The sequence below is a fragment of the Python bivittatus genome, unplaced genomic scaffold (assembly GCF_059951505.1).
Source record: "Python bivittatus isolate LINGU-HERP-01145 unplaced genomic scaffold, Pbiv_v1 ctg000080_np1212, whole genome shotgun sequence".
NCBI classification, from domain to species: Eukaryota; Metazoa; Chordata; class Lepidosauria; order Squamata; family Pythonidae; genus Python; species Python bivittatus.
The window spans coordinates 53,728,456-53,741,962 of NW_028277035.1; the positions used below are offsets into that span (position 1 = coordinate 53,728,456).

The window sequence follows — 13,507 nt, forward strand, 5'->3', positions numbered from 1 at the left end:
TTTAATGTACAGGGCTCAGATTTAAAGTGTTATAAACAAAGTGAGTGGAAGTCCCTAAAATGTTACCCCTTAAAGGGTGGTGAGCCCCCTCTCTACCCAATCATATTTGAGGAGTAGAGATTCAGAGCTAGATTCACCCTGGGCATGGAACAGATACAGCATTAGTCATCCTGTTGATTACCTATGTTGGGATCTGGATGGGGAGGAGTGTACCCTTCCTGGTCCTATTGGTGATATTCAGTCTACGAAAGTCTAGCTATGATAGTCTACTGACCCATCTGTGAGTAAGACCCATCTGTGTGTGGAAGGTACTGTTTTGTCTTGGTTCACCTGCCACTTAAGCAAATGGTACCAGCTTAGGGCAGGTGAGAGAAGACAATGTTGGAGCAGCAGATGAAGGCCATGGACAGGATGGCCTTTGCCCTGCTTTAGTTGGTATGCCAGTTGCAGCCTTTTTTACATCAGGATGCCCTTGCAACAGTGATTCATACCATCAGCATCATCTTCCAGTTGGACTACTGCAATGTGCTTTATGTTGGACTGCCATTAAAGATGATTCAGAAGCTACAACTGGTTAAAAAACAGTGACCTGATTGTTGATAAGAGAAGGTAACAGTCTGACATGCTGAGGTTATTACAATTGCTACCAAGAAGCTTCCAAGCCCAATTCAAGGTAATGGTTTTAACCTTTAAACCTTGTATGACTTACTACCCATGTACTTGCAGGATCATCTCTTCCAACCAGAATCAGTCTACCCCTTAATTTATCCCAAAAGGAGCTGCTGTGAGTCCTCATGCCATGATCACTTAGTGATGTTATGAAAAACCTTGCTCTGTTGCTAACATTTTGCAAAGATGGTGGACCTGGGTTGCTTGTGTAACTTGTACTTGTATTGATGCTTACTTTTTAAAAATCATCCTGAGTCATGAGAAGTTAGAATGGTGTGGTGTGTGCATGTGTGTGTGTGTATGTATGTGTGTATATATAAATCCCCTTTCACCTCTATGGGTGGTATGTGTCTTCTCAATCTTAGGTCCTTTACCAGAGGCCTGGGAGTTTGAGGGTTCTGAGCAGTATCTTAGCTGTTCCTAGCACTGCACCTTTCTGTTCAGAGAGCTCTGATGTTGTTCCTGGGATCTGTTGGAGCCACTCTCCCAACTTAGGAGTCACAGCCCCAAATGCTCCTACCACCGCTGGGACCACTTTGGCCTTTACTTTTCACACCATCTCTAGTTCCTTCTTCAGGCCCTGGTACTTCTCATAGTCTTTTTCCTGAAGTTGCTGTCACTTGGCACCGCTATATCTATCACCATTGCTGTCTTCTGGTCCTTGTCTACTGCTACGATGTCTGGTTGATTGGCCAATACCTGCCTATCCATCTGGATCTAGTCCCATAGGATCTTAGCCCATTATTCTCCACCACCTTCTATGGAATTCCCATCTGGACTTAGGAGGGTCTAGCTGTACAGATGTTCCTGTACACAACGCCAGCTACTTGGTTGTGCCGTTCACCCTGCCACTATGTGTTGTACTGTCTCTGAGGCCTCTGTGCACAGTCTGCACCTTGGGTCCTGTCTAGTGTGATTGACCCTTGCTTCTATGGATCTGGTGCTTAGTGCCTGTTCTTGTGCTACTATGATCAGTGCCTCAGTGCTGTCTTTTAGTCCAGCCCTTTCCAGCCACTGGTAGGATTTCCCAGTGGCAGCCACCTCAGCTATCTGTCGATGGTACATCCCATGCAGGATCTAGTCTTGCCATGGCACTTCCTGTGCTTGAACTTCCTCCCATGTCTGCTGCTGTCTCAGGCATTCTCTCAGCAGCTCATCTTTGGGTACCATCTTACTGATGAACTCCAGGATGCTCTGGGTTTCATCACTTTGACACTTACCAGACTATATACATATGGAGGGGATTGCTAGTACCTTTTCCAAGTTGTGGGCTTTGCACTCTCAAATCTAGTGAATTGGCTTTCTTCCTTGGAGAGCTCACTATGTAGCTTTTAGGGGTAGAGAGAGAGCTGTTTCTGGAAAAGAGAGTAAATAAAGTCCTGGTTGCATGAGACTAACCTAACTGTATAATATTTTGCCTCAAAGCCAAGGTTTTCAGTCATCTGTTTAACTCATACTAACCCTACCACAACATGTTTTAAAATGTTATGTGTTTATAAACTTGTTTGTATTCATAAAAATGTAACTTCAGCTCACAACTAACAGCAACTATCAATGAACCACATTTGAAACCTCTATTTGTTTGATTTGCATTTGGTAACAATGCAAATAAACCAGGGCCCTACAACTTCTTTGAAAGAAATGCTCTGCACTGTGTTAGATGTTCACATACTCATTTGTCTCACTAGAAAAAGGGGAAGTAGAGTGGCTGTTTATGCACATGCCTCGGGAAACAGCTTATGAAGCAGATGTGCAAGACTGGGAAAAGATGCAAATCTGTAATTATTTAAAGAGAGACACATCATATGCACTCCTGCATGTGAAGTGCCTATTTCAGAAAGAATACCAAGCTCTGAAATAACTTTTCAATAGAGGTGGACCTCACTTAATGACTGCCCTGCTTAGCGACCATTCCAAGTTATGACAGTGTTGAAAAAGTAACTTTATGACCAGTCCTCACATTTACAACCATCACAGAGTCCCTGTGGTTACACAATCAACATTTGGACACTTTGAAACCAGCAGGCATTTATGACTGTCACAGCATCCCATGGTCACATTATTGCCATTTGCACATTTCACAACTGGCTTCTGACAAGCAGGGTCAATGGAGAAGCCGGCAGTAAAATCACAAGTCATGGTCATGTGATGTCTCGATTAGCAACTGTGGGTGGTTCGCTTAACAACCGCAGCAGAAGTGACATAAGTCCATCATGTCCATGTGATGTTTCACTTAGTGACAACATCACTTAGTGATGGAGTTACCGGTCCCAATTGTGGTTGCTAAGCAAGGACTACCTGTATACTTTTCTACTTAAATTTACTTGTGTTAATTCCAGTTTTGATTTAAAGGTGATGTAGAACTCTTGGATCTGCTTGTGAAAATTGTGTGTTCTTTTGTTACTGATTTGGTGAAAGTGAGACCTCTATTGCATATCCTGCTGGTTAAAAGCAATCAGAAAAGACTGGATAATTTCTACGGTGTCTTTAATGTGGACCCCAGGGATGGTCCTGGATCTTTTTGAGCCATGACTGTTTAAAAGAATTGCCTGCAGAGGCTTCCGAAGGATCAGAGGCTTTCATCAAAATGACCAAACCAGCGTCACGCTGTTGTGACATAAGCCCCCATCCCTTTTGTAAAAAATGCCAAGTTGCATGTAGAAGATGGTAGGATTGCATCAAACACTGTGATTCTGCTTCCATCAGTCTGATGTCTCTTGCCCCCCAAGGACACCATTCCCTTCAGATATTTTGTACTTCAGCTCCCATGAGCAGAACCAGAGTGGACAATGGCAAGGAATGTGGGGAAATTAATCCAAAAATATGAAAATAGCAAGCCGTCTTATTCTGCTATAGACATTTACTTGTTAAATGTTTTATGAACATAAGGATATTATGTAGCATAAAATAGGCAATCATTGGTGAAATAATGTGTTCCTTGGTTTCTCACCCTTTTTTTTTTATAGGTTGTATATGTAACAGCTACATTTCCATACATCATGTTATTGATTCTACTGATTCGAGGAGTAACATTACCTGGGGCCTCTGAAGGAATAAAATTCTACTTGTATCCTGACCTATCTCGCCTTTCTGACCCACAGGTAAGAACTTAACAACAAAAACTTAATGAACATTTTGTGTACAGTTTTTGCCCTGTCTGTCCTGTGTTTTTTCTTAAGTTCTCAACTGTAAATATCTGCAATCTATATACTACTAAAACTTTCATGTATATAACTTTCAACTTGGCTAAACAGTGCATCATAGGGCAACAATTTTTGAATAAGGTATCTCAAATGGGCTAACTTACAGAATGCATCCAAAATCCGAGACCCATTATTCTCATGGGGTTGAAATTTGGGAAGTTTGTGGCTGCTTCAGCACTGCTGCACCACTACACCGCAGCGGTCAGACCAGGTCACATGATCACCATGGGTGTATCCCCGACCTCTTTCCCTCCTCCCTCTGCCCCCTGTGCCCAATCGGCTGGTGGCAAGGCCCAACAGGTGAGCAGCAATTGGTTGTTTTGGAAATGAGGCAGAAACTTAAAATCTCTTAACAGCAGTGGGTGTTGAGGGAAGGAGGAGGGAGCAACTTGGATGCCTGCTGGAAAGGTAGGGCTGGCTGGAGGGTGCTATCGGTTGACGGGTGATGTCAGGCCCAGCCTAGGAACAATGGTGAAACAGTCCAGTTGAGTAAAGTTCCTTTATTTGCTTACACCTTATAGACAGAATCTTGCCAGATTAAATCTATACTACTGCAACCAGTGGATATACCCTGGGAGATTCTGGGGAGTGGCTATCCTGAACCTCTTTCGTTTCTCACACTCCCCCTGCGGATTGTGTTGTCTTTTGTCTTCTTTCCCCTCCTGGAATACACCCCCTCCTTCCTGATAGCCTTGATCTCTCACATCACCCTCCTCTTCGTAGATACATTCCATCACAGAATGTATGTATATATGTATACATGTATGTATGTATGTATGTATCTTCCCCTCTTCTTCCCTCAATGGAGGGGGCCCTTTGGGACACACCAAAATGGAGAGTGGGGGTGCAGTTTTCCTCACGGTCTGGGGCTCCCTTTGTTCCACCTCCCCCCAGCAAAGTGGCAGGCAGTTCCGCAGGTCAGCTGAGGAGGAGGAGGAGGCTTCCCTGGGGCACTCCTGAGGGTTTTGAAGGGAGGGCAAATGGTGCAAGCCTATATTATAGGTGGGTGAGAGGGAGGGAGGGAGGGGCGGAAGCCAGGCAGGCAGGCAGGAAGTAAGTTTATTTTCTGATGCTCCCTGCCAGCTTCCCACAAGCAAAGTCAATGGGGAAGCCGGCAGCAAGTCATAAGTCGCTCACACTCCCACTGCTATTTTGCCCTTGCCCTTTCTTTGTTTAGGTAAGGAAATACCTCTGAAACAATGACCCAACAGGTTAGGGTTGCTAGTTTCAACTAAATGCTGAAAGTGAAGAAGCACAGTAGTGGGACTCAGTTTTGCTGAATAATCTACGCCATAGACATTTTGCACAATGTACAATCAATTTCACAGCAAAATTTGGATAACCTTTCTCTCAAACTCAGCTATGGTAAAAACAGTATCCATATCAAACAAATAGTCTGTACCACAAAAAAACTATGTATTGCCTTGCATTTTAAATTATGAGCTATCATATGTAATAGGAAGAATGAAAGTGATGAAGAGGTATTGTTTGTGAGCAGAGATGCTTCGGACCCTGATATTCAATACATTCCAGGTCATGAAAGCTGGTGATCTGCCTGCAGTTTTTCCTTGGCATTCAAAAATCAACATAGGGAAAATACAGATGCTTAAAAAGGTCACATGTGCTTTGTTGCTTAGTTTTACAGCAGAAATAAGCATGTGTGCTGCAAAAATGAAACTGCAGCTGGAGGGAGAAGTGGGAGATAATGTTGGCCATTTCAAGTCCCTTTTTATAAATAACAAACTCATCTGTTCCGCTTTACTGTAGGTTTTCAGGTAAAAAAGTCTGGGTGCTTATTCACAGGTGTTTGCGGCTTATGTAGGTAAACCTTAGAAATAAAATTCTGTTTTCAAAAATGACCAGTCACTTCTATCTTCAAAAGAGAAAAAAATGAAGGATATTTTCAGTCTAGTCAGATGTGAGAAGGGGTGGGGAGGAATATAGCAAAACCTATTCTACAGCTCTAAAAGCAGTCTCAGTTTGGATAACCATATTGACTGGATGCACCTGTCATGCTAACTCATGTGCTGGTTAGTTGAAAAAGTGATAACAGCCTGAACTGAACATAATGGGAAGACCTAGGGCATGATTTACAAATCATAATGTTTCTCTCTCAATCTAGTCTAACTCATAGGGTTATTGTTATGGGCATAAAACTCAGGAAAGGTCTCTCATGTACTTCAGAGAAAAGGCAGAATAGAATTTCAAGAGATGAATAGTAAATAAATAGTAATATTCTGATATAAAATTCTGAAAATGGGGTTTTCATTCAAAGTGTAAAATACAATATGAACATTAATAAAAATATTTATGAAACATAGGCTGTATTTAGCAGCTTTAAATTAGCAGCTTTAAAATTAAATGTAAATATTTCAGCTGCTTTACAAGATTTGGGGAAAATGAATGAAAACTCCTTAATCTCACAACACATGGACAGATTTAACCATAGTTTCAACTGGGAAACTGTCAGCATCTTAGACCAAGCTAAATCCAAAAATGAGAGGGAATTCTTGGAAGCTTGGTATTCAGACAAGGCAGCCATCAACAGGCACATAGAGATAAACAACATCTACACACTATTCAAAAGAAACAATAAAAAGGAAAACAAAAGACCAGAACATCTCACCAGCAATCATCACCCAGATAATCAGAGATTAACAACAAGATTACCACCAGACATACAATCAAGCAGCAAACATATGCTAATCAAAGAACTACCAGAGGAGCAAAACAAAAACCCCACCCCCACCAACACTGACAGGGCATGCCATGGTATATAAACAGAGAGCAAACCCCACTCCCTTCTAGCACTGAAGATGTTACCTAGCAGGGTAACAAAACGTTTGTAAGAAAACAACCTAGCTCAGAGAACCCTAAGACTCCATGATGCAATTAGTCCATTTTGATGTCTCAGTAAAAGGTCTTTCAGTTTTCATGACTGTTTACTTTCATTCTTTCAAACTATAAAACGTTTTGCCCCCCAAAATTGTAAGGCAATGGCCTAACATAGGACTGTAATAAGTTTTTGCACGCATACCTCTGAAAAATGTAATTCTGCACTGATTTCCATGATACCTTCATATTGCTTAAGTTTTGTGAACTCAGCACCCCCTACATATGTTGGATATATCTGTTTTATAATTCTTGGGATTTGAAATACAGGTAGTCCTCGACTTACAATGGCAATTGGGACCAGAATTTCCATCACTAAGCAATGCAGTCATAAAGTGCGACCACATCTCTTAGCGATGGCAATCCCTGCAGTCCCAGTTGCCATTGTTAATGGAGTCCCAAGGTCATTAGGTGAGGCAACTTCCTGCCGGCTTCCCACAACCAAAGTTAGTTAGGTCCCAGGCCCACAGGCAGGTAAGTGGCTGCTGCTGGTTGGGGGAGGGAGCAAGGGGGTGTACAGGGGAGGGTGTGCAAGGTGTGTGGGGGTGCGGGAGGTGCCGCACCAGCCAGGGAGGGTCAGGGAGAGGGTATGAGGGGGTGCACAAGAGGCACCACGTGGGTTGGGGAAGGTGCAAAGGGGTGCATGAGAGGCATGGCGCGGGTCAAGGAGGATGCCTGGGAATGCAGCGTGATGTGTGAGGGTGTGTAAGAGACACCGCACAGGTCAGGGGTGCAGTGCAGAGAGTGCACAAGAGGTGCTGCATGGGTCAGGTAGGGTGCATAAGGGTGTGTAAAAGGCACCACATGGGTTGGGCAAGGTGCACAAAGGTGTGCGCAAGAGGTGCTGTGCAGGTCAGGGAAAGTGCACAGGGATGTGGGTTGGGGAAAGAGCAAAAGGGTGTGTGAGAGGTGCTGGATGGGTCAGGGAGGGTGTTCAGCTGTTACAGGCACCGCGCATGTTGGGTAGGGTGCTCAGGGGTGCGGAACAGGTTGGGAAAGGTGCATGAGGATGTGTGAGAGGCACCATTTGGATCAGGGAAGGTATGTGGGGTTGCAGCACAGGTCAGGGAGGGTTCACAAGAGGTGCCACGCAGGTCGGGGAGGGTGCGCAGAGGTGTGTGTGGTTCAGGGAGGGTGCATGGAGGTGCGTGAGTGGCCAGAGCAGCATGAGTACAGAGGGACTGGGGGAGACTTGCTCCAGTGACTTGCGACCTTCACTGCCAGCTTCCCCATTGACTTTCTGGGGAAGCCAACAGGGAAGATTGCAAATGGCGACCATGTAATCGCGGGGCGCTTGGCAACTGGTTGTAAGTGTGAATGGGTTGCCAAGCATCCAGGTCACGATCATGTGACCACAGGGGGTGCTGGGATGGCTGGAACTCCAAGGACCAGTCGTACCCACCAATTCAGCGCCATCATAATTTGGAACAGTCACTGACTGAATGGTCGTAGGTTGAGGACTGCCTGTAATTCTATAGGTTTATTAACAATTCAAGGCAATTATTCCCAATGTGTATCAGAATTCTACTAATAGGGTACTACTTTAATCTTTGCTAGGATTTCAGTGGGCCATCTTACCTGCACTGAGCTATGTATACCCTGGATTGAATCTAAAAGGAGCCTATTGTTAATGGAAGGACTTTAGACACAGTGAACATTTTTGAGAATGGCAATGGAGGAATATGCTTTTCTCTTATCTTCCCTCCTGGTTAATCTTGTGCATCATGTTTAATTCAGATGATTCCTGGGCAGTTTGAGAAAGAAATTCAGCGATACCAGAAGCTGGCTAAAGAAAGGGAATCAGTGCCCAGATCAACTGTTCTGTGGGAAGAATTCTGCTTATAGAACTGTCCGTGCAGCAGTTAAATACGACAGTATGTGAATTGTGTATTTAATAGAATATGAGCCAGACACTTCTAGAACTGAACTACTGGAGGAAATAGATATAGGTGCCAGTAAGAAGAGAGACCCTTTCAGTGTACAGGTAGTCCCCGGGTTAAGAATGCCCAGTTTAAGGATGACCCATTATAATTAATAGAGCCTATTATAGCAAACTTTGAGTTAAATACACAGTGGTGCGAGTTAATGACACAATACTATTTATATAGTATTATACAATAATACTGTTCTGCTTTACATACAAATTCAACTCAAGGACAGACCTTGGGAATGGAACTGGGGACTACCTGTATTCTAATCTCTTTTCTTTCCTTCTTACGGCATTGCTAAATTGGAAGTGTTGTAGCTGAAACCCACTTGGAAATAGTAGCCTTTGACTTTGGAATTCATTTTTTTCTCCTGTTGTATAGCTACTAGCCCAAGACAGCAAAAATGTTAACAGACCAGGAAGTTAAAGCTAGAATGTCTCTTTTTTCCCCACTTCTGATAATTCTTTTGTGTTGTTCTCAATAAGGACATTCATATGTCAGGAAAAAGGATGTTATTACTCATATACTTATGTAAGTTGGTTTTATGTAAGCTGATTAACTCCTTTGGTAGGATATGAGGTGTTTGTAACAATTAATAATAAATAAATAATAATTTAAAACTTCCACCAAATGTTCTGCTGTAAGAAAAGTATTTCTTAGTTCAGGGGTTTAGCCACTTTCTCCTCCGAGCAAACTAGTCCCCCTTCCTCAATATTCTGTTTTACTTTTTTTGTCACCATATTTCTGTTGGATTACTGAGAACGCTCATTCCTGACTGGCCTCTTTTGATAGTTTGAGAGGAAAGAAATCCAAGAAACACCTACATTCCATCCATGTGAAGATTCATAAAGCATTCCTGAAAGGGGTGGGATCTCCATGGGGACTGATTCTGGCCCTTACATTTGGACCACGTAGCACCAAATAGATCACGATTCTGATTCCCCTGTGACGTCTTCTGCAGTTTATACTGCAGTGGTTGTAAACTGTGATGAATATTTCCTGAAGTTATGATAGGGAATGTGACCAATAGCCAAGTTGTATTCCACAATATAAAATTTGCTCTGGTCCTTTGCATCCTTCAGTGAGGAAAAGACTCATCTGAAAGGCTCTGAGGGGCTACTTTGTAATCTTCAGGCCATTAAGTGGCATGCTTTAGTATTATTTGCAGTATGATTAGTTGATTTAATCTTAATATCTAGCTCAGATATGATGATCTCAAATTGATTAAGAACATAATTTGTAATTTAGAAATTCATCAGAAGTGATAGAATTTAATTTAATTTAATTTAATGGACCTTCCCCTTTGTTTTTTGCAGTGATTCTAAATGTAAAAGAAAAAGCAAAGTATGATCAGCATGCTGCCTGTATTCACTTCCCATTTGATATTATGATTATGTTTATAAACAAGATAATTATCTATAAACAATCTTGTTCATAAATCTGTATGTCTGAAGACAAAGCAGTGTTTTAAACCTGACTGCTTTTACATGTGAAGTATTCCATAGGGGCAGTTCCATAAATCTTGTTAAATGGCATCTCTGCTCAGCAATAATGGACACATGGGTGTGAAATCCAGTTGTTTCTCTTCACAGGTCATTTCTGCATGAAAGCAGTGTGTGCTAGCACTTTCATCTGAGCAATATGCTGTTAATTTGCTATCAATTTTACAAGTTGCTCCTAGATGCTTATTCGCTGTCTTGTTGTTAGTTTTTGGGGTCATTTTATTATTATGACAATTCCCAGTAGCATAGTGCTACAGTTTTAAGAAGTTTTGAAAGAGACACTACAGTTTTAGAAAGCTATTTATTCTGTTACTCTTGCACGTCTTTCTCATGAATGTTTTTAGATTTACATAAAGGATAGATTCAGATAGCAATTTATTCTCATACACTGTGAGGTTTTTCATTGAAACATAATTATCGCAATGATTTACTATGCCATATTTTTCATGTTTTACTATTTTTTGCTAGTGGATGTTAGTTGACAAAGTATGGAAGTAGAATTTCAGTGAATTAAATCAGTGACTTTATTTCTGTATTTATGTATATCAGTCCTCTCTTATAAGACTTATAAAATAAACAACCTAAACAGGGCAATCTTCTCTGTAACTGCTCAAAATGAATCCTTATTGATTTCTGCGGGACACAGTCCCATATATTAAAGTATAGGACTGTGGGATCTGGAATGGTATGTCGGAATGACCTTGGGAGATAGGTGGGAGAGCTGCAGACTAGACAATAGTCAGATAGAGGCAGCTGAGTCTGCAGAAGGAATTGGGGTGTGACAAACATCTCAGAAGGGACCCTCCCTAGTTTCTTGGACTATAAAGGCAAGGGAGGAGAGATGTACTTTCATACTTGCAAGATTCTGTTAATATAACCTTATAATAAAGTGAGAGCCAGTACTTCTGGGTGTGCTTCCAGGCTGACAGTATCCCACTTTTCATAAGTATGCTTCAACTGGTCACTTTTCATTTGAAGAAAAAGCAGTTGCATATAATAGAAATTCAAGTGGGTGTTCTGACCAGTCTTCTGCTGAAAATCTTATGTGGCATCTTTGCAAAAAATGTTACTGAACCAATAAAGGTTTGGCTACCCCAAGTGTAAACGCATATTTTGGTGAGCTCATATCTTTTATTCCTAGGTATTACTTTCTCTCCAGGAATCAGAGTGAAGCAAACAAATCTCACCCATTTGAAAGAGACACATACATTGATTTATGGAACCTTCTAATGCTATGAATAAATCTTAGCCTCTTCACAAGAACAGTGTTTCAAATTTATGGACATTAAATAGTACTATATTAACTGAGCAAATATTAAATCATATAAAGTTCCCTTGTCACCTAATCCTCATTTTAAGTATACAGCACCCTTAAAAGCTCAAGCTACATATATAGCAAAACAAAACAAAACCAAAAAGTAAGTGTATTATTCTTTATGCAAAGTGGAGCTGTGGTCATTGACAGGAGAGATGTAGCTGTTAGCCCAGACAGAAGGATTTAGAACCCCTTCCTCCTCACCACATCCTAGCCAATCTTAGCCTGATCTCAGAATTGGACTCAGTATTTAGATGAGAGACTACTAGAAAATCCAGGACTGGAAGATTGAAAAGTAGAAAAAAAATTCCCAGAAGAACCACTTTCATCATTTTTTGCCAAGAAAATAACATGTCCATGCCCATGTGGTAACTAGAAGTTAAGCCCCTTTTAGCTCATCCATCACAAATACTGTCTTTCTATTCCTTTTTAAGGGAGGAGGCTGGGATATGTACATACATTCATTGGATCATCCATGTGATATGTACAGATTTATAGAAACTGAGTACACATTTATGTTCTTCCGACTGCTTTACTTGGCTAAGCCAAAACATTTCCACTGAAACACTAAATTTAGCTGAATATTGTACTGTTAAAAGCAGCAATGCCATCTTGAGGTAAAAATGTGTTCAAACAGGCTGACTCCAATAATGATGTTTTTAGAAGAGCATAAAGGTATATTTTAGTTTCACTGCAACAGGGAACGGGCTTTGTGTGCTGGCTTTGTGGTGATAGCTGCAATCCAACTCAAACACATATTGCTTTACTGCATTAGAGAGGGCAGGAAGATCAACTGATTGTTCCCCAGATGGAAGAAACACCTTCTTGAGGCAATCATCTCTGCAACCTTTTCTGAACTGCAGATAATTATGATCAGTGTGCAAGTCTCATTGGAAAAAGTTATGTATAAGAATTTGGGGATAGGGAAAACTTTAAATGTGAATTTTTTTAAGTAGAGTGAAAATGTGTTCCATACTAAAATAACCATTTTATGATAAAGATAGGTTACTTTGAAATTTCATTTTTTCTTAAAATGTTAATTTTTAATAGTATAGCTACTATCAACATCACAATATGCTTGTTTTTTCAAACAGAAGAGGGACATGCCATGCTTTCACTGTGCTTTCATTTGCATTTTTCCCATATTATTTCATTTCTGATATATCATTCAAAGTATTTTTCTGTTTTTGAACAGTTACTGTCTGCATGTATAAAAACTATGGATGCAGTACCTTAATAACTAGAGATAATTATATGCTACAGCCTTCCATTTTCTGTCAAATTAATAGGCACCTTGCAGTTATAGTCTCATCAACCAAGAAGGCTGGAATAGATTTATTTTTTTTTTTCAGTCAGCTCTACAATTATGTAGTTACTGTCAGCTCCCCATCTCCCATCTTTGCATTTCAACAAGATCCCACCATTATCAAATTCAGCTATATTGATCTTGTTTTTTCTCTACATTTCATCTTTCAAACTTAGCAAAGAATGGGAGTCAGAAATTGCCTAGCCAGTGCTGTTCCATGCCAGTCTCTTGGTGGCTTTTCCAATGCTGCACTGTGGCGGTCTCAAGTCATAAGAGAGGAGTTTATTGCCAAAATAGATATGTCCTTTTATGTGGCTTATCAGTGGCAATCACAACAGGTGTAATGTGATAACGTATTTTACAGTATGAAATGATAGCACATTGTACCATTCAGCCAGAACTTCAGGAGTTATGACATAAAACATTTGCTATTTCCCTGTCCAGTTTATGTTACTGCTTATAGGAAAAAGCTAGTACTCAGGATAATCACAACACCATTCACAATGCTATTGTTTTTCTTAAATAGTCTTTCTGATGGTGCCTTCCCCTAGACATATTAGACTTTAATTCCTACAATTTCCAGTCAGCAGTGGTCTTGATTGGCAAAGATGGCTCTAATATTGTATGTCCCAGGTTAAATCACTTGGGGCCTATGCACAATAACTATTGAGCTGGGTCAGACTTATCACAGG

General features: G+C 41.1%; 1 protein-coding gene across 1 annotated transcript in view; it reads left to right on the forward strand.

The window, feature by feature from the left end:
• The window catches only part of SLC6A11 (solute carrier family 6 member 11), a 122,171-nt gene that overhangs the window by 62,677 nt on the left and 45,987 nt on the right, over positions 1–13,507 (forward strand). The window contains exon 6 of the mRNA XM_007430553.1: positions 3,636–3,770. Coding sequence (XP_007430615.1) covers positions 3,636–3,770 — 135 coding nt within the window. The remainder of the gene's footprint in view (positions 1–3,635; positions 3,771–13,507) is intronic.